Source organism: Dendronephthya gigantea, unplaced genomic scaffold, assembly GCF_004324835.1.
Source record: "Dendronephthya gigantea isolate DGI-Jeju-01 unplaced genomic scaffold, DenGig_1.0 000014F, whole genome shotgun sequence".
Taxonomy (NCBI): domain Eukaryota; kingdom Metazoa; phylum Cnidaria; class Anthozoa; order Malacalcyonacea; family Nephtheidae; genus Dendronephthya; species Dendronephthya gigantea.
Window position 1 is genome coordinate 776,027 of NW_021163024.1, and position 25,948 is coordinate 801,974.

General features: G+C 35.7%; 1 protein-coding gene across 4 annotated transcripts; it reads left to right on the plus strand.

Annotated features, from left to right (window-relative positions):
• Nucleotides 1-224: 224 nt before the first annotated feature.
• Nucleotides 225-25,948, plus strand: LOC114519842 (fibrillin-2-like). Of its 4 annotated transcripts, none has more exons than XM_028540021.1 (23): nucleotides 225-360; nucleotides 9,474-9,546; nucleotides 11,209-11,317; nucleotides 11,533-11,768; nucleotides 12,218-12,238; nucleotides 12,548-12,670; nucleotides 12,973-13,095; nucleotides 13,468-13,590; nucleotides 14,583-14,697; nucleotides 14,916-15,151; nucleotides 15,601-15,621; nucleotides 15,932-16,054; nucleotides 16,358-16,480; nucleotides 16,853-16,975; nucleotides 17,964-18,078; nucleotides 18,297-18,532; nucleotides 19,942-20,064; nucleotides 20,411-20,533; nucleotides 21,091-21,208; nucleotides 21,427-21,662; nucleotides 23,577-23,591; nucleotides 24,901-25,030; nucleotides 25,563-25,948. In XM_028540021.1, the coding sequence occupies exons 2-23, from the start codon at nucleotides 9,474-9,476 to the stop codon at nucleotides 25,648-25,650; spliced, it is 2,733 nt and encodes a 910-aa protein (XP_028395822.1). In that variant the 5' UTR covers nucleotides 225-360; the 3' UTR covers nucleotides 25,651-25,948. The 4 variants fall into 4 exon arrangements, with proteins under 4 accessions (XP_028395822.1, XP_028395821.1, XP_028395825.1 ...); XM_028540020.1 differs by lacking the exon at nucleotides 225-360 and adding an exon at nucleotides 3,182-3,607; XM_028540024.1 differs by lacking the exons at nucleotides 225-360; nucleotides 15,601-15,621 and adding an exon at nucleotides 3,183-3,607.

Genomic DNA, 25,948 nt, shown 5'->3' on the forward strand with positions numbered 1-25,948 from the left:
AACTTCGAGTTCCTTGTTTGTGAACGAGTGCATGTAAAACCCAATAATGCACAAACAAAGAGTGCTTTAATGCTTTTAATATTCATTTTGAGTAAACTCGTAAAGACTTTATATCATTTTAAAACCTAAATAAACAATACATGCTTACCTTTAAATACTAAAACACCCTAACCGGTTGCCCGTTTAGTAGTTTTCGGTGTGGATTTATCTATAATTACATTAATTTCTTCTTAACTAAGTTCGGCAAATTTTTTGTTTATTGCCGCCATTTTGATCGTGCAATAAATCCTATAACGGCACTGCCGTGGCGTTGTTGCTATATAAAATTCACTCACGTGGTACAAATCGACCAATCAGAACGTAAGTTTACAAAAAATGAATATTAAATTACAATAATATTTGTTGTCATTATAATAACCGTGGTTAAACATGGGACAGTGTGTTGGAACAGTGATTACACGTAGTTTAAAATCATATCGTCCTTTATTTTCGATGAGACTGAAAAAAGAAAAAAACGAGCAGGAGAGGCTTTAGTTGAAATATTGAAAGTGAAGAAATACTCTAATGAAATTTAATATTACGGTATATTTTTCGGTGCAGATGCAGAAAACTATAATGTATACTCTAGCATGCACTGTACTCAAATGGAGTTCATTTGTTGGAAATAGAAACAAAGACGACAATTATTTTGTTGATCGATTAAAATATTTTCCTGTGTTCTCCTTGCATGCGATGGGGAGATTAATATCATACAGAAGTATCAGTGCATTCCGTTTTTGAAAACAGACTGGAAGTTCTTTTAAAAGTAGCAAAAACAGCACACTTCCAAAAAGATAATAACGCACACATACCTAAAAGCAGTAATTATTAAACGGACACGAAGCAGAAAGCTCACTGCAAAAGATAAGCTGAGCCATGATGTGACGGCCATTATACGACGTGTTCTACGTCATTAACAGTACTTTTGTCAACTGCTGTGAGAATAATATTTAAATCAGAAAAAGCATTACATATTTTCGGTTACGATGGATGGTTTTCCCTCGTTTGGAGAAAAAACCCTGGTCGGGCTGGTCATGTGAGCAATATAAATTCCATCGCCACAGGGCGTGTGGGAAAGTGTCGAATTACATGCTTCCACTTCAAGCGTTCTTCAATCTTCATTTCAGGGGACAACTCCTTATGAATCCACCTCGCCAGTGAGTGAGGTCTCTTGAGAAAATACCATTTATCACTGCACATTTCTCATTTTATCACTGCATATTCTACTTTTATCACTGCACAAATTGGTTATCACTGCACACTAAAATTAGGTATGCTCAGACTCGAACTTTGTCACAGAAAGTTGGTCTGAACGCCACGGAGTATGCTGGTCATAGCTTCAGATCGGCGCTGCTACGACCGCAGCCTCGGCTAACTTGCCTGCTTGGCTGATCAAAACATTACGACACTGGTCTTCCGATTGTTTTGAACGTTAGACTCAAACACCTACCTCAACGCTCTCAGGCGTATCAGCCAAACTGGCCATTATTTCAAAATATTGATTTCCTATTTTGGGGGGAGGGCTCCTTTATCTATGAGGATACACCTTATGTGTATTGTGGAAGGAAGCGCTCCCGATTTACGCTCCACGTTCAAGCCCATAGACTCAGCATTAAGTTATTGCAATCATAAATTAATAGAATCGTATACTGTCCAATTAGCGTGTGCGGTTGGTCTGTATACGATTCGACTGATCTATGTCTTAGAGGCTAGCTACCTCTTTCATGGTATGTAGCGAATGCGCATACATGACATCATGCGCTTGTGCGCAGTTTCAGATCGAGTCCTAATGGGGAGAATATAATCCCGAGGAAAACGATTCAAAGGCCATTTAAGAACGAGTCTTTGGGATAAAAGATTGACCACAAAGAATAACATCCTATAGGAGTGCCTCCCCCAAGGCCCTTCTCCCACAAAAAACGCCATGTGTATGTGTATTGTTTTGCGCAGAAAACGGGCCCGCTCGCTAGTAATCATTATAACGGCTTCGATCATTAAGCATTTAAGCGATGAATTTCTCCTTGCGTACGGAATTATTGTTGTTGCTTAGGGCTGCAAGCTTGCCACTGTCGCGTTTTTCACACGCACATAATATTTGAAATTGTCATATTTGAAAAGGGTATGTGAGTAAATCGAAACAACTTAGTTATCCGCACATTATTAGAATGCATTTGTTGACCCATATGTTAAATAATAAAAATTTGTAAGCATTTAATTTTTTCCGCGCGTAAGAAAACGCGACAGTGGAAAGCAACATGAGTCTAAAATTAAAGAAAAACAGGGAAGGAGCAATATTTTTGGCTTTTACCTGCAAAAACTATGAACAACGCAGTATATGCGAAAACGTAGACTGATTGAAACACATCACAATAACATTCGACGAGGAATAATTTTATATGTTTTCAGGGTATTGACAATTGATAGACCTAGGTGGTCTATTTGCATAAAAATTTGAAAAATTTGAAATTATCTTGTGATAGCAGTGATATCTTTATAGCTTTGTCTCTCAACAGAATTCCATATCAATTATACCCAATTATTGTAACATGGGTGGCCCAATTATGCATATCCTCTCCCACATACATATGTGTAGCTGAAATTGGTGAGAAAAAATTTGATGAGAAAAAAGAAATATTCCCTTGAATATGTCTTGCACAAAAGATTTGAAGCGTGCATGCACCCGGTAAAAACGCATCGTCTGAATTAATAACCTTGTGTATATTTTAAGTCTCAAAATAGCCATTTCACGGCTGTCAGATGTGTATGATAAGCGATCAAAAGATTGCAGAATAATGCGTATTCAGTAGAAAAATCGAACTTTTTAAAGTTATATTCAGCAGTTTCCTCATTAATTTTAAAGCGATACAGAAACATACATGTACTTATTTCATACTCAGTATAGAAAGGCTTTTCCTAGTGTATCACACACACTATGATTACTCCCACACACGCAGTCCTTGTTTCAAAAGCAGACCCAATTTATCGACATGGCACGGCTAAAATGGACACCCGTGCCTGGGTCACATGTGCCTGGTAGCCTGTATTGGTAGCCTGGGCACAACTAAAATTTGCTGCTGAGAACAATTTTAGCCCTGTCTTGCAAAAAATTGACTGTAGCGTAAACAGCAATCGGAGCTGGAATGACGACACCAAATAACACAGATGTAATGGACTATAAATAATTTTGTATAGATTGTTTAGTATTGATGACCTCCTGTCGTGTTTCTGCATAAAGCTACTTTAAAAGTATTTCACAATAGAAGGAAATTTCCTTGCGATTGACGATAACAAGGGAGGGAGGGATCTTTTCAAAAGTTTTTTTACCGCTTTTTTGTTATTGCTATATCGCCCTATGAGAACAGCTATATGCAAATAAGTTGCGGTTACCCTGATCTTCTGATAGCTTTGTAGCTACGTCACTTCAGCAGTATTGCGTGCCAATTGTACACTAAGCAATATTAATACCGTTGGAAAATCGCCAGGTGGTAAAAAATTGTATTTTTTTAACTTGAAAAGTACCCTTGCTATAGAAAACCATATATAGACAGTGGATATCATAGTTGTTGAGGTAAGTTTCGTACATGCAATCGTGCGCCTGTTTGGTATTTCATATAGTTGTTATCATACATAGTGATAAAGTATAAACGCACTGAAGTGCTAAAAGGTGCGAGTTTTTCTTTTAAAATGCATTTAGTGAAAACTAAAATGTAAAATCATCGAAACCACAGACATCGAGCACTGGTTGCCCAGCCGTAGATCGATGGAGCAGTTGTTTAGAGACGTTTTCGTAACAAAATTCTTTTATATGTCTTGGGCTTTGGTATTTCCGCAATTCACTAAATTTTAAAATGTTTTGCTCAAATTGTCCGAGTTTTCTCAACGAACTTATAAATCGCTAACATTCATACAAATATTTCGACTCGGATAGTTGATGATTTGACGGGCACATGTAATTGATACCGAGAAATTTTGTTCAAGATATTTCCCTTCGTATATCCATACTATAAATTTTACTGTAAGTTCCAGAATTTTCCTTGCAGTCACTTTTTCTTGCAGTCATAACACTAAAGGCATAACTTAAAGATTCCTCTAAAAATTATAATAGCTAGATGCACTAAGCAATAGATAGATTAAAGACGGCATTTTATGGGGCAATAAAAAGGACACAGATCTGGCTTTATGCCATTATTTCAGTGCCAATTTTGTCTTTGTTTCATATTTTTGTATGATATATAATTTACCCGATTCTATGTGGCTCCAATGCGAATATTCTTTCATACTTTTCAAAGAAACCCTTTTCGTAGTGCACTTTTTGGCATGAAAAATTCGATACATATATTATATCTGCACAATAATTGTCTTCATTACACATATTAATAGATTTACGCTAAGTTATTGATGTGTTTACACTTTTTAAGAATTATACATTAGTGTTAAAAAATATGCCCAGAGTATAAAACATTATACTGATAAACTTTATACCTATTAAGATATACATGATATACAATCGAGTGATCATCAAAATATTCAATAAACCTATATTCTAGAAAGAACATAAATCAACTAATTCTAGGAATGTTCAAAATAAGTTCGTAATATTTACAAATCTAAACTACCATTATATCTATTAATCAGTGGCGGATCTAGGGGTAGTCAGAATAAATGACTACAGCTGAAAATCGCAATCGATTTTTATTCAAAAACACTGAATGCCATAACCAATGGCGTTGTTATTAAGGTGTTTTGAATTTAAAATTTACCTGTGACTACCCCTAGATCCGCCACTGCTATATTAATTGCATATACAGTGGACTTACAAGTGAATCTTTCAGTTTTACATGGGTAATTATATTGTAGAGTTCCTTTGGGTTTGTTCTAGTTTCCCTGCCTCTCACCCCCGAATACTTTTTGGGGAGAAATACATGAAGCTTATGGGAATATAGTGACATATTCTTAAAAGGTCAATACACATACCATACCTGCGCTCTTGCAGCGTCTTCAAATTGGATTCTTGTGATGCATGATCGTATCCATATTCTGGGAGGATTATCTTCATGGACGTTTCTGCACTCTTTCAATGTCGTAACGCTGTGCTTGTTTCAATTTCCCTTGCCATACTTGTGCATCGTATTCCAGAGTTGATCTAATAACCCGGCGCAGTAGAAGGCTTTGAGATCCTTCCTGGTTGCACCATAACTCTTGAGGATCTTTAGTCCAGTAGAAAAATGATTTCCTAAATTTATAGAACCCATATTTTGTGCACTTTCTGAAATGTGAAATGTGAATTTGGTAAAAAAATATGACAGGCTACATATATTATCTAACAAGGAAATGCGACTTTCAGATAACCTGCCCGTAGCCCCGTTCAAACAATACCGGATTGCCGTCGGAACAGGACTAATTTCGAAGTTAATAAAAGGCAACGAAGACTTTTAGTGCCCGAGACCTGAAAAGATATACCAAATTGATAAGCATTTGCTAATCATGGTAGCTTCATAACGAGAATGTCGTGACGAAAGAATCCATTACCGTGTGCATGAACGCAGCTACAATTATTAGTAATGGATTCAACCTTTGCTCCCTAATTGGAATTTCAATCAGTTGTCAATCCACGGTAGCGCGGCCTTGATAATATAATAAAAGTTAGTTCGTTATTTTTCATTGACTTCGCTAGCATATATAGTCGGGAAAGTACAGACATTTTACCGCGAGATCACATTATGTTAACATGACCAAAATAAATTACTGACTTATTTATTTATTACACCGAAAACTGCGCTCTTATATTCGCAAGATGCGATGGTAAAATGTTTATAAACACCAACTGAGTATCTCGTAGCTGTTGTGCGTGACTATAAGTCGAAACTCAAACAAACAAGAAGCAGAGTTAGACAGCCGTGACCGCCCACGGGAAACGGACATAATACACTTGGAAAGGATTCAACAAGGAAGTAGCTGCCTTCGACAAGGAGACTAAAAATGTTTTACGTGCGGTCGAGAAAACTAAATTCGAGGTTATGAAATTAGAAGCAGCGTTTACAACGCTGTAAGCTATTAAACGAAACCATATCGAGGTTCCTTTAAGAGTTAGAAACACTATTTATGGCATGTAGACACACCGGGAGATTGCGACGACATCGCTAAAGATACAAGACCTCGTAGTGGTACTTTAAATTCAGCCGAGAAGGAGTAAACAGAATAGTCGTTAAAACGAAGTAGGAATCCGACAGAACCTGGATTCTCAGTTCATGAGAAAAAAATCTCCCTTTCTGGCTCTTACGCCGCGCCATGCAAGCTAAACCTCAGACGGACATGGACCACCTCCTTCCTCTAAAAACTCCAGTTGTAGCTCAAGAAGTTCATTATGAGCAACGAGGTTAAAGAATATGACCTTACGATCGCCGAAAAATAAAACAGAATCAAATTATACGAAGCGGGAAGAAAAGAGACAAAGTTCAGCTCTGAAAGCTCAATATGAACATGAAATGACAGTCTCGAACGCTCAGAGACAAAGGCGTACGGGGCAGGGGGGGGAGAAGTTCAGCCGAAAATCGGCAACTGAAAGAGTTATAGCGAAAATTTTTGCATTATATATCACATATGTGTATTCTCTTTGGCCATTTTTGTTACACTTACAAGTTTAATGTTACAAATCTTGTAAACGTTAAAATTCGGGCACATTGCATAATTCAAAAATTCGGGCGAATTTTTTGCCCGCCCCAAACGAAGTCGCGCCCGTACGCCTATGCTCAGACACGTGCTTCTGTGGTGACATTGCAGATAAGCGCTATTTAACAGTAATTGTCGAAAGTTGCGCTACCAGAAAGACGTAATAAAACTATATCAATTGGCGTAGAGCGCACACAATATTGGGTCAAATAGCAAAAGCTATTAAAGCGCGAAGATCTAGAAGATCTCAAGCCTGAACTTCACACTAACTTCAGAAACAATAAACAATTAAAGTTATTTCGCCGCCGAAGACAATTAACAGCCACCCCATTTACCCTTTATTCGAATCAGACCATTGTTCTAGATACCAATTCCCTCGATGTGCAAGGGTGTATGTTGGCAATTGCTGAGACCTACCGACAACTAACCGCCAGTCTCGCTCGGAGAAAAACTACCGAAATACCACCCCGATGTGTACATTGGTGATTGCACAGTTTTCCACGCCTGAAGGAATGCGTTTCAAGCCATGGTTTATGACGATGATCTCTTGCCAGAACAGGAGGAGTTAAACTACCTTCACAATTATACAAGTGGAGAAACTGAGAAACTCATGAACAATTTTCGTAAACCACAGTAAGATAATCAAGCCAACATTGTTGGATAGTTTTGGATCGAACTGGAAAGACGGTTTACAAACATAGCTGCTATAACACACCCCTCCTACAACGTCTTCAAGATGCAGCACGATTCGGCGAAAAGGACGTCTTCTCTTTTTCCAGGAATTTTGAAAGGTCTTTATGGTAATACGATCATGAGCGACCAGATGAAATAAATTCCTGGCTTGAGATGTCTCAACTAACCCAATATCATTTGCCCTATATGTATAAAGCTACCAGGGCACATACAGAGAAAGTGGGACGAAAGAGTGGTGGATTACGGAGAACCAGAAGAAGAACGTGTCGAACCGTTTGTACCAGCAAAGACGTGTCAGAAAAGAAGGGCCACCTACTCACTTCTTACTTCAAACTGATCTCTAAAAACGTTATACCTTGCTTTAATAATTTCTTCGTTTTAAAGAGCTCCATATCTCCATACAAATATATACAAGACGAGGTGTTCCATACGGACACCGACGACAACGGAAAGACAATCAGGCGAATATCTTTTGAAGAGTGACGTTTCCTCGATTTTATGAACAAATCTATTTGGAGAAGAACGAACGCGGGAACCGGGAAACCTAACTTCCTTCACGTTCTGAGAATCCTATATATCCCAACAACCGAGCACAAGCAATTTAACGCCTCAACAAACTGATGCAAATTAACTTTTAAGAAGCATCCTGGAACTTTGGTCCGGCCCTGATCTCGCAAACAACCTCAATGGAGTTCTTTTTGGATTTCGACACCACAAAGTACTGTCGTCACGTGCGATATTCACTGACACATGTTCTGCTGGCTCTGTGTCCAACCAGATCACCAAAGTGCGTTGCGATCCTTGCGGTTCAAGCCTATAAGGATAACGATCTAGACAAAGAAATCAGTCAGTACAAAGAACTGTACTTTCGTTTGGTAATTTTTGAATTCCAGCCGTCGCTAAGTTTTGCCTTATTTACTGCTAACTCTAAAGACAGTATAGTTTATTATGTTACAATTTGCTATAGAATATGTCTGGAGGTTGAAAATCCTCTCTTATATTTGCAACTTCTCTTCACTTTAATAACAAACCCAGGTGAAAGAACGGTGTACCACTTGTTAGGCAAATCTTCAACTTAAGTCACGGTATACCTGACTCTGACTATAGACAGAGTGCTACTAGATATACTCAAAACATTTAATTAGGATTAATTATTAATTGTGCTTTATTGAGCTTTTCACTGTCTAAACCTTTCTCACAATAGCGTCGAACGTGAAATGCCTGGTGTTAGTTTTACACGATTATTGATTGACTCTTTACTTCTGTGGAACTAATTAAGCGGGTAAACAACAAAACTATTTTCTTGGATCACATTAAAATCGATGGGTTTCACATCACTAGGAAAACTATTCGGATTAAAAAAAGAACCTTTGGAAAGTCATTTTTCACCACAATGTTTAAAGATTCCGCGACTCAAATTGCAAAAAAACATCACTATAAATTATACCGTAACTGAATGGACCTTTTGCATAATAGACAAACTTACGACACAGGGGACAAAGGAGGATATAAATCACCGTACGGAGTAGTACTAATGTAGTATGGAAAATATAGCCATGCAAAGTTGGCAAATTTGTATACTTGTTTACTACGGCCAGAAGCGTTTAACTAAATTAGTTACAAGCTTCCAGTCGTAGAAAAAAAGTATGGCAAAATTGCCAAATACGCATGCCTATATTTTCTGCACTTTAAAATATTTTGCAACCAAACTTAGTAATTTTATTAAATTTAGTATGCACTTTTCGAAAATTTCCTTTTTGTTGCCTAAATCAAAAGTTGGTTTATTATGCAAAAGGTCAATTGATGGACCATGTTGACATCAACGTTGACATCATCCCAATCGAGCAGGATACTGGGTCTAGTCGCAAACCGCAATGCATATATGGAGGAGCAAATGATTTCAGACTTATATTTCTTGTTCCTCCAAACAGTCCATAGATGCTTTGCGGTTCGTGACTAGACCCAGTTTCCGGCTCGATTGGGAAATAGCTAATTATCGTTCGTAGAATACTTTCTGTGGCCTTGTTTATCATTGAAATTAAATTATTTATTTTCTCCAACTTTTCTTTTAGATGCAGTTGTGGCAGTCGATATATTTGCATCTCTTTGTGTGTGTTCTGCAAATTGTGTCATCAACAGGACAAGGTAAGAATTAAACAATACTTAAACCATGATGAAAGATGGTTAGTTTAATCATTCACATACATTGCAGTTACGTGGTTATTACAGGTGAGAGTACGATAAAAAAAAATTGGATTTAAAACAATTGAGCTAGTATAGTTATAAGAAGTATAATATAGCATATATCTAGGTTATAAAGTTGTATAAAAATATTTCTCCCTAGGCAATTCATACGTCGGGGCAGGTTTCTATTCACGCACCAAATCGTTCAATCTGTGGCGTGCGTCGCCTAAAACATGGTTAAAGTTTCATGCACGTGGATTTCCTTCATGCATAAAATATAGTGTTTCCAATCCAGGTTTTATTCCGGCCTGCGGAACACCAATAGGAACATTTCATCATTCTAAACAGCACTTCTTTAATTCTTTGTTGTCTGTTGGTCAGGAAATCTGCTATCCAATTAATTATGGATTTCAGGATGTCTGATAGAGTTACCCGGGCTGAAACTTTTGTGTTGTTGTCATGTAATCGTAAACTTAAATCCGAACAGAAAAATTTGCTCTGACAACGCTTTTTCGTTGGTTTACTTTCATTTTTATGTGCAGTCATAGTTCCTTAAATGTCACTTTATTGTCATTCGGGATTTTAAAGCGCGGAAGAATCCGGCGAAATATAAGTCTACTACCAGCCTTTACAAACTCAGCCCGGGCTGAAATTTTACCTCTGGTCTTAAAATAATTCTGACGTGTCATAACACAGCTCGGGCTGAAACTTGCCATGCAATTGAAAAATACTTTGGCCCGGCCGGTTTGCCGGGCTGAAATGACACCATGTAATTAGCCCCATAGTTAAGCAACTACGTACAAGCTCTTGAACCTAGCTCGCCTGACGTATACTGAACCACATAGAACAGTCTTCCACTGTAACTTGTTGTCTTTGCTTCAATCAAGTTCTCGAAGGATCTTACGAAGTGAAAATATTGAATAGGGTTCCCGTCAAAGGTCGGAACTTGCACGTTGGGAAGCGTCATAGCCAGAGCCGACATTTGGTGGTGGCAAAATAACTCGTGCAATTGCTGATCCCTAGATTGTTGCATATTGAACATCTCGTACATTTGTTGCTGCTGTATCTCTGCGACGTTACGCAAAAAATTCCTTTGCTAATAGACTTGCAGATGCAGATTTATTTATCTGTTGGGTTGAAAAACACTTTTTTAAAGAACTCTTTGACTTGTATCTCTCGATTGATGCAGACTAATATCGTTTCAGGATTAACTAATTTCCATGCATGACTTGTTTCCGGTTTGGAATCTACAGCGAAAATCTAGATACGCATACATCATCACTGTTGGTGAGGTGGACGGTGGAAGTTTTTTATAAAATCTATTCGTGCAGTCCTCCACGTCCGTGCAGTCGTAATGTTAACAAACACTTTGTACATTTTGAACTCCATTTCATCAAATATGACAAGCTGTTTACGTATCTGACACTGTTTATATTGGTTCGCTATGGTTTTAAATAAATATACAAGTATTCATATATTCACGATTAGCATTTTATTTTGTTTTGAAATTAACTGTTTTACGGACTGCTAACATGAATATATGAATATTAACCCCAAACTTAACCATCTTCCATGGCCCCTGCACGTCCGTAATATATTCATTCTTTTCACGCTTTGATTCAGGTACAATTACATTTTTTTTCAAAAATCCCACCCAAACTGTTGGAGAGGAAGCTGGTTCAGTGAGTGTTTGTTATGTGGCTTTGGGGAGCGCTGCTGCCTTTAACGCAACGTAAGTAGACTTTGTTGTATTTTTTCTTAATAATTTTCAGCATTTCCCACTTTTTAAAAAATCTTAAAAGTGAAAAAAAACTGAAAAGTCTTCTTTTTCAACATAATTTTATTCAACCTTTAGACGAAAATACTCAAGCTATGTTTACCGTTTATAAATCTGCACAACCAATTTCGTTTTTAACTGTTTAAGGTTGTTTCTTTTCATATTTTAAGATTTTCATCCAGAAATGGCACTGCAACAAGCGGAGAAGATTACTCATATGAAAAGGAAACACGCGAGCTTAAAGTCGATGGCAGGCAGCCCACGAGAGGCTGTGCAGAGATTTCTATCATTCAGGATAGCATTTACGAAGGAAACGAAAATTTCAAATTTTTTGCGGAGTTTAATGACCCTTTCAATGCTCAAATAACCGTTGTGGAAACCACAGTGACTATAATAGATGATGACGGTAATGAACTTTGAATGTACTTTTTTGTTCAAGTACACGAATTTTTATCGCATATAGCGTTACGAAAATAAGCATGAAGGGTTGAAAAACCCTTTTACTACAAGAAATAAATGCATCAGCATGTCATTTTGCGCCGACTCGTGGATAAAAAATAAAAAAATTCTTTTCGGATTAATGGAAAGCTTTGGTTAGTACGCAAAATTTCAGGCAAAATGGTTACAAGTAATAAACAACCTAAAACAATTGCATCATTGTTTTTTAATTAGTGATGGTCTTGGGTTTGCCATATCGTCCTCACTATCTCTCCCAATTGTCTCATCATTTGACATTAAGCTAGACAATTTCACATTACGATCTACCGAATTTCATATTTCAATGTCAAGTATTCTGCCCCATTTTTTTTGCGAAATGACAATAGGCTTGACCGTTTTACATTTCATGTATTTTAGGTGGTAATGGCCGTAGTAATGGTTAGTTTTACCATTTTAATTTGGTTTTAATTAGTTTTTGGGTTTTTAAATATTAAATTTTAAATTGGTTAAATTCAATTAAAATTTTTTTTTCTTTGAGCAAATATTTTAAATCGTTTTAACCTTATTTTCGTCATTTTGACCAGCCAGCTTTTACAGTGTACGCCGAGCCAATATCTATTGTAATCATACAAGCCATGTTATTACTAATATACCATTATTACTCTATTAATTTTTGTTGATTTGGATTCCAAAAATCCTCATGGCAGAATATTTTAAAGTAATTATTGCATTTTCTTTATCTTTTAGATTTCGACGAATGCAGTGCAGGTTCCCATAATTGCCATCACAAAGCCTTCTGTAACAATACTGAGGGTTCTTTCAATTGTACATGCAAAAGCGGCTACTCTGGAAATGGAACAGATTGTCAAGGTTAGTAGTTAATATTAAATATATTTATGATATGATTCTTTAAGAATACTCCCAAAATGGAATTGAAGGACTTTTCGACGATCGCCTCTTGCAAAAACTATTTTATAGAAGTATATAAGGATGTTGATCATTTTGAAGTCTTAAGTTGTAAATAAATTTTTTACCTCTATGACAGTGTATGTATTTATGAATATTATTGTTTCTATAATTCTTATATAATTGTAACTAGGTGATTGAGGGTTTGAACCTGTTATGAATTTATACCAAGATTTCTCACTTTTTCTCGTTTATTCATTTTTAAGATATCAACGAATGTAGTGCAGGTTCTCATAATTGCCATCGCAACGCCTACTGTAACAATACTGATGGTTCCTTCAATTGTACATGCAAAAATGGCTACTCGGGAAGTGGAACAGTCTGCCAAGGTTAGCCGTTGATGTCCTATATAAAAATTTCTCTCGGATCAAAACGTCAAAGGAAATTTTAATTCGATCGTTTCGTTATCATACGCAGAATAATTTTATAGAAATTTTTCATACATTTGCACGAATGATGATACATTGTGTAACAGAACTTTTCTTCAAAACGTACGAACCGAAAAAAACTACACTCACTACAGAGTAATTCTCATTTATCATCTGGAGTTTCGTATACATATAGCCTTTTACAACTACCCTTATAATTATAGGACTATAAACAAAAGAAGTGTTTTCAAAAGGCACTTGAATAAGAAGTTTGACAAGATTTCGAGGAGCAAAACAACGATTTTTACACGCCTTCGTTGATTATTTCTTTAGATATAAACGAATGTAGTGCAGGGTCTCATAATTGCGACCACAACGCTTACTGCAACAATACTGATGGTTCTTTTAATTGTACTTGTAAAAAAGGCTACTCGGGAAGTGGAACAGATTGCCAAGGTTTGTAGTAAATATTTCATATTTCAAATGCAAAGTTAAAGGAAATTCAGATTTTGAATTAAGATAATTTTGTTATTATGGGTAGAACATTTTGTATAAACTTTCTTATGCATATACATCCTCTACGAATGTTATGAATGGTTTCTCATCTTCCATTGTGATATCTGCTGCAGAAAACTGAGATTCACTCGATTCTTCGCGAGACTCGCATGATTCGCATGTGGTCTATCGCTTCCTGCTGCCATGCATGGTTAATTAGTTATCATCACTTTCAGTTGCGTCGGGTTGATAAAGATAAATCTTCAGATAAATCTTTAAACAATGTTAGACTTATTTGATGGACACTGTGTACTTTGAACTCACCGAATATTTCTTTTCAGATAGCGAACATGCAGCCGTTCAAATAAAGGATAATATTTACAGAAATTGGAGTACAAAAATTATTATTAACAACTGAACTATACAAACAAACAAACATAGACTTAGATGCGGAATTATTTATCTGTTGTGTTGAAAAACACTTTTGAAGAACTCTTTGACTTGTATCTCTCGATTGATTATAGACTAATATCGTTTCGGGATGGACTATTTGGATGCATGACTTTTTTCCGTTTTGGAATCTACAGCGAAAATCTAGATACGAATACATCATCATTGCTGTTGAGGCGGACGGTGGAAGTTTTTTATAAAATCTATTCGTGCAGTCCTCCACGTCCGTCAAGTCGTAATGTTAACAAACACTTTGTACATTTTGAACTGCATTTCTTCAAATATGACAAACTGTTTACGTATCTCACACTGTTTATATTGGTTCGCTATGGTTTTAAATAAAAATATGAGTAAATTCATAAATTCACGATTATCATTTTAGTTTCTTTTGAAATTGACTGTTTTATGGTTTGCTAACAAGAATATATGAATATTAACCCCAAACTTAACCATCTTCCACGGCCCCTGCACGTCCGTAATATATTCTTTCTTTTCACACTTAGATGCAGGTACAATTACATTTGTATTCCAAAATCCCACCCAAATTTTTGGGGAGGAAGATGGTTCAGTGAGTGTTTGTTATGTGGTTTCGGGGAGCGCTGCTACCTTTAGCGTAACGTAAGTAGATTTTGTTGTATTTTTACATAATAATTTTCAGCATTTTCTCACTTTTTGAAAAATGAAACTGAAAAGTCTTCTTTTTCAACATAATTTCATTTAACCTTTAGACGAAAATACTCAAGCTATGTTTACCGTTTATAAATTTGCCCAACCAAAAGAGCGTACAACCAATTTCGTTTTTAACTGTTTAAGGTTGTTTCTTTTCATATTTTAAGATTTTCATCCAGAAATGGCACTGCAACAAGCGGAGAAGATTATTCATATGAAAAGGAAACACGCGAGCTTAAAGTCGATGGCAGGCAGCCCACGAGAGGCTGTGCAGAGATTTCTATCATTCAGGATAGCATTTACGAAGGAAACGAAAATTTCAAATTTTTTGCGGAGTTTAATGACCCTTTCAATGCTCAAATAACCGTTGTGGAAACCACAGTGACTATAATAGATGATGACGGTAATGAACTTTGAATGTACTTTTTTGTTCAAGTACACGAATTTTTATCGCATATAGCGTTACGAAAATAAGCATGAAGGGTTGAAAAACCCTTTTACTACAAGAAATAAATGCATCAGCATGTCATTTTGCGCCGACTCGTGGATAAAAATTAAAAAAATTTTTTTCGGATTAATGGAAAGCTTTGGTTAGTACGCAAAATTTCAGGCAAAATGGTTACAAGTAATAAACAACCTAAAACAATTGCATCATTGTTTTTTAATTAGTGATGGTCTTGGGTTTGCCATATCGTCCTCACTATCTCTCCCAATTGTCTCATCATTTGACATTAAGCTAGACAATTTCACATTACGATCTACCGAATTTCATATTTCAATGTCAAGTATTCTGCCCCATTTTTTTTGCGAAATGACAATAGGCTTGACCGTTTTACATTTCATGTATTTTAGGTGGTAATGGCCGTAGTAATGGTTAGTTTTACCATTTTAATTTGGTTTTAATTAGTTTTTGGGTTTTTAAATATTAAATTTTAAATTGGTTAAATTCAATTAAAATTTTTTTTTTCTTTGAGCAAATATTTTAAATCGTTTTAACCTTATTTTCGTCATTTTGACCAGCCAGCTTTTACAGTGTACGCCGAGCCAATATCTATTGTAATCATACAAGCCATGTTATTACTAATATACCATTATTACTCTATTAATTTTTGTTGATTTGGATTCCAAAAATCCTCATGGCAGAATATTTTAAAGTAATTATTGCATTTTCTTTATCTTTTAGATTTCGACGAATGCAGTGCAGGTTCCCATAATTGCCATCACAAAGCCTTCTGTAACAATACTGAGGGTTCTTTCAATTGTACATGCAAAAGCGGCTACTCTGGAAATGGAACAGATTGTCAAGGTTAGTAGTTAATATTAAATATATTTATGATATGATTCTTTAAGAATACTCCCAAAATGGAATTGAAGGACTTTTCGACGATCGCCTCTTGCAAAAACTATTTTATAGAAGTATATAAGGATGTTGATCATTTTGAAGTCTTAAGTTGTAAATAAATTTTTTACCTCTATGACAGTGTATGTATTTATGAATATTATTGTTTCTATAATTCTTATATAATTGTAACTAGGTGATTGAGGGTTTGAACCTGTTATGAATTTTATACCAAGATTTCTCACTTTTTCTCGTTTATTCATTTTTAAGATATCAACGAATGTAGTGCAGGTTCTCATAATTGCCATCGCAACGCCTACTGTAACAATACTGATGGTTCCTTCAATTGTACATGCAAAAATGGCTACTCGGGAAGTGGAACAGTCTGCCAAGGTTAGCCGTTGATGTCCTATATAAAAATTTCTCTCGGATCAAAACGTCAAAGGAAATTTTAATTCGATCGTTTCGTTATCATACGCAGAATAATTTTATAGAAATTTTTCATACATTTGCACGAATGATGATACATTGTGTAACAGAACTTTTCTTCAAAACGTACGAACCGAAAAAAACTACACTCACTACAGAGTAATTCTCATTTATCATCTGGAGTTTCGTATACATATAGCCTTTTACAACTACCCTTATAATTATAGGACTATAAACAAAAGAAGTGTTTTCAAAAGGCACTTGAATAAGAAGTTTGACAAGATTTCGAGGAGCAAAACAACGATTTTTACACGCCTTCGTTGATTATTTCTTTAGATATAAACGAATGTAGTGCAGGGTCTAATAATTGCGACCACAACGCTTACTGCAACAATACTGATGGTTCTTTTAATTGTACTTGTAAAAAAGGCTACTCGGGAAGTGGAACAGATTGCCAAGGTTTGTAGTAAATATTTCATATTTCAAATGCAAAGTTAAAGGAAATTCAGATTTTGAATTAAGATAATTTTGTTATTATGGGTAGAACATTTTGTATAAACTTTCTTATGCATATACATCCTCTACGAATGTTATGAATGGTTTCTCATCTTCCATTGTGATATCTGCTGCAGAAAACTGAGATTCACTCGATTCTTCGCGAGACTCGCATGATTCGCATGTGGTCTATCGCTTCCTGCTGCCATGCATGGTTAATTAGTTATCATCACTTTCAGTTGCGTCGGGTTGATAAAGATAAATCTTCAGATAAATCTTTAAACAATGTTAGACTTATTTGATGGACACTGTGTACTTTGAACTCACCGAATATTTCTTTTCAGATAGCAAACATGCAGCCGTTCAAATAAAGGATAATATTTACAGAAATTGGAGTACAAAAAATTATTAACAACTGAACTATACAAACAAACAAACATAGACTTAGATGCGGAATTATTTATCTGTTGTGTTGAAAAACACTTTTGAAGAACTCTTTGACTTGTATCTCTCGATTGATTATAGACTAATATCGTTTCGGGATGGACTATTTGGATGCATGACTTTTTTCCGTTTTGGAATCTACAGCGAAAATCTAGATACGAATACATCATCACTGCTGTTGAGGCGGACGGTGGAAGTTTTTTATAAAACTATTCGTGCAGTCCTCCACGTCCGTCAAGTCGTAATGTTAACAAACACTTGTACATTTTGAACTGCATTTCTTCAAATATGACAAACTGTTTACGTATCTCACACTGTTTATATTGGTTCGCTATGGTTTTAAATAAAAATATGAGTAAATTCATAAATTCACGATTATCATTTTAGTTTCTTTTGAAATTGACTGTTTTATGGTTTGCTAACAAGAATATATGAATATTAACCCCAAACTTAACCATCTTCCACGGCCCCTGCACGTCCGTAATATATTCTTTCTTTTCACACTTAGATGCAGGTACAATTACATTTGTATTCCAAAATCCCACCCAAATTTTTGGGGAGGAAGATGGTTCAGTGAGTGTTTGTTATGTGGTTTCGGGGAGCGCTGCTACCTTTAGCGTAACGTAAGTAGATTTTGTTGTATTTTTACATAATAATTTTCAGCATTTTCTCACTTTTTGAAAAATGAAACTGAAAAGTCTTCTTTTTCAACATAATTTCATTTAACCTTTAGACGAAAATACTCAAGCTATGTTTACCGTTTATAAATTTGCCCAACCAAAAGAGCGTACAACCAATTTCGTTTTTAACTGTTTAAGGTTGTTTCTTTTCATATTTTAAGATTTTCATCCAGAAATGGCACTGCAACAAGCGGAGAAGATTACTCATATGAAAAGGAAACACGCGAGCTTAAAGTCGATGGCAGGCAGCCCACGAGAGGCTGTGCAGAGATTTCTATCATTCAGGATAGCATTTACGAAGGAAACGAAAATTTCAAATTTTTTGCGGAGTTTAATGACCCTTTCAATGCTCAAATAACCGTTGTGGAAACCACAGTGACTATAATAGATGATGACGGTAATGAACTTTGAATGTACTTTTTTGTTCAAGTACACGAATTTTTATCGCATATAGCGTTACGAAAATAAGCATGAAGGGTTGAAAAACCCTTTTACTACAAGAAATAAATGCATCAGCAGCCCCTCGTCATTTCAATTTTTGAAATAATCACCTGGGCTATCCAGATCTAAGCTTAATTAAATTATATTACAAAATGCTTGAAATCAGTCGATAGCATTTCCATTTTTTGTCGAAATTACTCTCATAAAAGTGAAATAAACCTTTCACGTCTTTCTGCTGCATTACGACTTCTTGCAGCTTAAGGTGGCTCGATACAGTTTCAAGAATTTTTGGGACAAATTTTAAACAGGGGTGTTAGCAGGGGTTGATCCAGCACTAGTGCTATTTTGAGCGGTTCTCTTGTGTCATGCAAATTAGTGCTCTAGTGGGAGATCATGCAAATTAGTGCTCTAGGCATCAAAATGTTTGACTAGAAGGCTAAAAGTTAGTATTCTTTGGAGGAAACGTATTTAGATGGGAAATCTATTCAGAACTTGACATGAACAAATAGCTAGAACAACTTGCCAGAACAAATTTACCATGGCAACAGAGACCATTCAAAATGGCTGCCAACAGGGTTTACTAATTTTATGTCCCAAACGAGTTCTGTGACCCGCAATTTTTTTTCGCATGAAGCCTTCGCGCTATAGATGCTTTAAAGGTTTTCGAGTTTTAGGTTTTAACCTTCAGCTGTATCGCTCTTCTTTCATCACTGATCCGTAGCTTTATTTGCGTCGTTTATCGATTTCCTTTCTCATAAATAAATAATCAGGGGGTTCGGGGGCATGCGAAGAAGCGAAAATTAGCGACCCGCAAATGTGATTTCTTGCATTTTCCGCGTGAGATTTTGCAGAATAAAGTCAGGTTTCTGAGGTCTATTTAGTGCATAAAGAACATGATTTCCTCCCCCAACTTCGATTAAATCTCGGATTAAATTATGTACAGTTGCTATAAAAGTTAGTAAAGTTACAAACTTACAAAACGATAGAAGTGTTTCGTAACAACATGGTGAGTTTAGCTGCGGCAATCAGTTTTGGCACATAGGGTAGCCAGTGCACAAACGGAAAAGCATGTTTATTTCAATTATTTTCGTTTCCTTTAATTCGGGTTTACGCAAGCTGCAAGCAAATGTATTCTACCATATTCTACCATATTTGAGCATTCTTAAATATTTTTATGTAGTGTGGAGAACATAAGTACAAATTGCCCGACTCATAAATACAAATTGCCCGACTAATTAATATTTCTGACTAAACTGGGGGGATATGTTGATTCATCTTCTCCGGGTTGAATTTTATTTGGATTCGAAAAATCCCGATGGCAGAATGTTTTAACGTAATTATTGCATTTCTTATTTGATCTTTTAGATTTCGACGAATGCAGTGCAGGTTCTCACAATTGCCATCACAACGCCTACTGTGAAAATATTGATGGTTCTTTCAATTGTACATGCAAAAGCGGGTACTCTGGAAATGGAACAGACTGTCAAGGTTTGTAGTTGATATTAAGTAATTATATTTATTATATGATTCTGTAAAAATACTACCAAAATGGAATAGAAGGGCTTTGCGACGATCGCCTCTCCCAAAAACTATTTTGTAGAAGTATATAAGGATGTTGATCATTTTGAAGTCTTAAGTTCTTAATAAATTTTTTACCTTTATGTGTATATATTTATGAATATTGTTATTTCTATAATTCTTATATAATTGTAACTAGGTGATTGAGGGCCACAAGTTTATCAGCCTATGCTGTTGTGTGTTATTAAAAAAATAAGACTTTGAACATAATTTTATACCATAATTTCTCACTTTTTCTCGTTCATTCCTTTTTGAGATATCGATGAATGTAGTGCAGGTTCCCATAATTGCCATCACAACGCCTACTGTAACAATACTGATGGTTCTTTCAATTGTACATGCAAAAATGGCTACTCGGGAAGTGGAAAAGTCTGCCAAGGTTAGCCGTTGATGTCTAATATAAAAATTTCTCCCGGATCAAAACGTCAAAGGAAATTTAATTCGATCGTTTCGTTACAGAATAATTTTATATAATTTTTTCATATATTTGTACGAATAGTAATACATGGTGTAACAGAACTTTGCTTTAAAACGTATCAACCGAAAAAAACTACACTCACTACAGGTAGCAGGTACAGCAAGTACCTGCTACCTGTAGTACCTAATGGTACCTAATTCTCATTCAGTATCTGGAGTTTCGTACACATATAGTCCTATACAACTACCCTTATAATTACAAGTATATAAACAAAGTGAGTGTTTTTTAAAGGCACTTAAACTAAGAAGAAGTTTTACAAAAATTCGAGGAGCACAACAACGGTTTTAAATAAATATACAAGTATTCATAAATTCACGATTAGCATTTTTAGTTTCTTTTGAAATTGATTGTTTTACAGTCTGCTAACAAGAATATATGAATATTAACCCCCAACTTAACCATCTTCCACGGCCCCTGCACGTCAGTAATGTATTCTTTCTTTTCACATTTTGATGCAGGTACAATTACATTTGTATTTCAAAGTTCCACCCAAACTGTTCGAAAGGAAAATGGTTCAGTGAGTGTTTGTTATCGTGCATTTAGCAATTTGGGGGGCGTTGTTGCCATTAACGTAACGTAAGTAAACTTCGTTGTATTTGTTCTTTATAATTTCTCAGCATTTTCCTACTTTTCCCAACATCAAACTGAAAAGTCTTCTTTTTCAACATAATTTTATTCAATCTTTAGACGGAAATACTTAAGCTATGTTTACCGTTTATAAATTTGTACAACCAAAAAAGCATACAACCAATTTCGTTTTTAACTGTTTAATGTGTTTCTTTCCATATTTTAAGATTTGCATCCAGAAATGGCACTGCAACAAGTGGAGAAGATTACTCATACGAAAAGGAAACACGCGAGCTCAATATAGTCGATCCCAGAGGCACATTTGGCTGTCAAGAGATTTCTATCATTCAGGATAGCATTTACGAAGGAAACGAAAGTTTCACATTTTTTGTGGAGTTTAATGACCCTTTCAATGCCAAAATAACTGTTGTGGAAACCACAGTGACTATAATAGATGATGACGGTAATGAACTTTGTACTTTTTTTGTGCAAGTACACGAATTTTTATCGCATATAGCGTCACGAAAATAAGCATGAAGGGTTGAAAAACACTCTTACTACAAGAAATACATGCATCAGCAACCCCTCGCCATTTCAATTTTGAGAGAATCACCTGAGCTATCCAGACTTAAGCTTATATTACGAAATGCTTGAAATCAGTCGATAGCATTTCCATTTTTGTCGACAAATACACTCATAAAAGTGAAGTAAACCGTGGACGTTTTTCTGCTGCATTTAGCAGGAAATTTATGTATTCTTACAACGGGACGCCGGAACGATGCGAGGGCAAAGGGGGCAGATTTTGATGAAAGGGCACTTCTGTAGCGGTGCATTAGTAAAGAATGTTTGCAAAAATTGTCAGTTGAACTTCGCATCGTCGTGATTTCGGTGCATTAATAAAGAAAGTTTATTTGAAAAACTTCGTCAGTTGACTTTCGTATCATCGTGATTTCTCTTTCCAAGATAATTTCTGTGTCTAGACGATTGTGTTATTCTTGATGCTCGTTTGTAACACTTCTACTTCGGATATAGAATGTAAATAATCTTTTAAAATGAAAGGGCATTTTTGCCCCCTTGCCCCTGCTGGTAAAAGGCAAGGGAGGCAGTTGCCCCTGCTGCCCCCCCTGTTCCGGCGTCCCTGTTCTTACAGTTGAAGGTGGCTCGATACAGTTTCAAGAATTTTTTGGCGCATATTTTAAACATGAGTATATATTAGCAGGGTGGATCCAGCACTAGGGCACTAATTTGCATTACAAAACAAAATGGTTATTTTGAGCAGTTTTCTTGTGTCATGCAAATTAGTGCACTAGTTCTGGATCTACCCCTGGGAATTAGGCATCTAAATGTTTGACTAGAAGGCTAAAAGTTAATATTCTTTGCAGGAAACGGATCGGAAATCTATTCAGAACTTGATGTAAACAAATAGCTAGAACAACTTGCAGAACAAATTTACCATGGCAACAGAGACGTTTCAGAATGGCTGCCAACAGGGTTTAATCGTTTTATGTCCCAAACTAGTTTGGTGACCCCCAAGTTTTTCTTTATTAAACGTTTACGGTATAGATGCTTCATCTATAAAAAAGTTTTCTATTTTTTTCTATTTACAAAAACGCATTAAAAATATTCCCCATGACAGAATTTTTTAAAAACATTTTTATGGACAAAGCACCTAAAGCGTAAATGTTTAATGCCAAAAAAACGGGAATCACCGGTATAAACTTTATTGGATTGATATAAACAGAATTAAACCTTGTTTGGCGTCCATTTTGAAACGTCTCTGCTGCCATGTTAGCAGGTGCCAGGCACAAGTTCTGAAGTTATTTCCGCTCTAGGTATGTTACCAGCTAAGTATATTAACTTTTAGCTTTCTAGCGAAACATTAAATGCCTAACATCCCTGTTTAAAATGTGCATCTAAAAATTTCAAGAAAAAATATCGAGCCACCTTGATTAACTGTTAAAAAATTCAACTTTCAAAACATCAAAACAGTACAAAATCTTCAAAGACTAATCGTCAGTTAATGGTAGCTACTTATACTTCGAATATTTATGCTCTGGTTATTGGCATTTTTCAGGCGACTCTAAAGTTTGAGTGAAATTGGTTTTATCAAAATACGAATCTAAACGTTCAAAAACCTTTTTGAATTTAAAGTAATGTTGGGATAGCTTTTTGTACTCGGTTATGTCTTAAATATGGCTACTGCCATACTGTACTATGCAAATATGGCTACTCGGGAAATGGAACATACTGCCAAGTTTAACAAGAACACAACATGGCTTAATTTTGAAGCATGGTGATTTGTTATTGTATGCATGATACGAGACGACTTGTATTATTGTTGTATATAATTGCTAACTTCTATCTTGTTTTTTTTTAGTTGCTGAAGTAAATGGTAAGTGTTCTTGATTTAACATTCTTTAATTGCATAAACCTAGTTGGATGCCTTACTTTTCTCGCAATAATTATTATAACGCAAAATTATGATGCGCTTTGAAAATTCAAATACAATGCGTTTTATTTGATCACTGTAGTTCATTGTGTAGGCGACATAATGTTTTATAATAATATTATATCTTTTTAACAATTTAACTCGTGACAGAAAAAAAAACAACTTCCATACTATCGGACGCAATTTGACAACGCGACGTGATATTTTCGAGCTTTGTAATTTCGAGGAGCAATTATAGATTTAATCTTTTCAAATAATTTTGAGAATTATTAATTCGTGGCGTATTCAATCCAACGTCAAATATCAAAATCAATAATGCAGCATATGTGACATCAGTGGCGTAGCCAGCCTGACGATTTTGTCCCGCTATGTAAATTTCGAGTTATTATATTTATTCATTTCTTTACAGATTTATTGTTTTCACAGTCAATGAACACTAAAATATTAGCATAGCAGGACAAATCGTCAGGCTGGCTACGCTACTGTGCGACATATTACAGTTGATTTCATAAAACTTTGGCCGCTCCAGTTGCGAACTCTGTTTGTCCCTTCCGTTTTGTAATTTGTAACGAATTTCCGAAGTTCAAATCGAACTTCGGAATTTCAAAGCAATTTTAATGCAGCAAAGAAATATTATTGTAATTGCTTTGTCCTGGTATTTTATAGTGGTCATTTTATAGCGATTTAGTCGAATTGCCCGCAAAGGTGAGTCGAAAGTCGAGTTGAAATTCTGAAGTTCAAATCGAACTTCCGAACTTCTTCGCGAATTACAAAACAGAAGTGTCAACTTCCCCACCCACTTGACAGCTTCCAAACATACGCCTGTATTCTAAAAGCTCACTCACACTCAAACTCATTGAGTGGAAGATCTTAATATTCTCATAACGTTTCAATGACGGTATTTCCAGCCGAACAGGGGCTTGATTTTCAGTGATTTACCTTATATCTTTCCATCTATTCAGAAAAAACTTTCTCATTGATCAGCATTAACGAAATTTATATGTCACACTCGATGAGTATGAGTGTGAGTGAGCTTTTTGAATACAGGCGATAGTTTACCTCAATGACATATGCAATTCAGGTTTCAAACACAATTAAACTTTGATGTAGAAAACCTCATTCTACATCAACTTCTTTTGTCCAGCTCCCTTTATTTAAAACAATTCAGCGTCTATATGGAATTTTGTACTCATTTTGTACTCATGTAACTAATTTTCATCAGTTTCTAAAGCGCCCGTCTACGGTTATATAGGTACCGAAAAGTTAACAGAAGTTGACAAAAGTGTAGTTGGGCACGTAAAACAAGTCCTAATAGTTGTCTTGGCATGGCTTGGGCTATGTTTTGCGGTTGTGTTTGTAATTGTAATAATTGCTGGTTTTAGGTAAGTGAATGATAAGGGTAGCACTGGTAGAATGGTACCTGTTCAGAAAAATAATATTGTATTTCTTAATACAACGGCGAAAAATATAAAAAAAGAGTAAATAAATAAGAAGAAAATAAAAAATGATTTTGGTTTTGCTCCCAAGTAATATTTCACGCGGCAACGCGACGCAATTTTTCGGAATTTTTCAGTTTTTAAAAGCAACCAAGTTTGATATGATATTCAATACTTAAGAATTACTTCAGGGATTTTTGTCTGCAAAAGGGGGGGGGGCTGGGCGGGTAAGGCACACAAGTTATGGGGCAGTAATATGGCGAAAAATAGCAAAATAGCATAAAAGGAAGGTTACCAGTTTTGTTTTACTTTTTTTGCAAAGGGGTCACTGCATGCTCCTGTTTCGCCTTTTTCTATCTAAAGCTCTAATCTTCACCTTCATTTTCATAACAATTTCACCGCTTGAACAGTTCAACCCCTAATTTGTGTTATATGCCCTGGTTTAAAGTTTAGCAATTATTTTTTATGTTAATTTTAGGCTGATAGAAAATAAAAGGCGATATGATTTCAAACCAAGTGTGATCACTGATCCAGGACACCATCCCACGTTTAATCATCTCTATTAGGGCAATGACAACTATCCCTGATGATGTAAAAGAAATTGGAATACCTTTTAAAAGGAAAAAACTTTTCTGCACCGTACATTTTTAGTTCTTAGCCCGGGAATTTCAGGGCCAAAACATATTCAATAATTTGGGAGTTACATAGTTCGCATATTCAAAGTAGTCCTGTCGGATTTCTTTTGCACGACGTATATTAAAGAACTAGTTTCGGCTCTGCTTGGAATAAACACTGGAAGTCACATTTTGACTATAATTATCATCAATGGAACCAACAATGGTTAATATATACAGTATATAATAA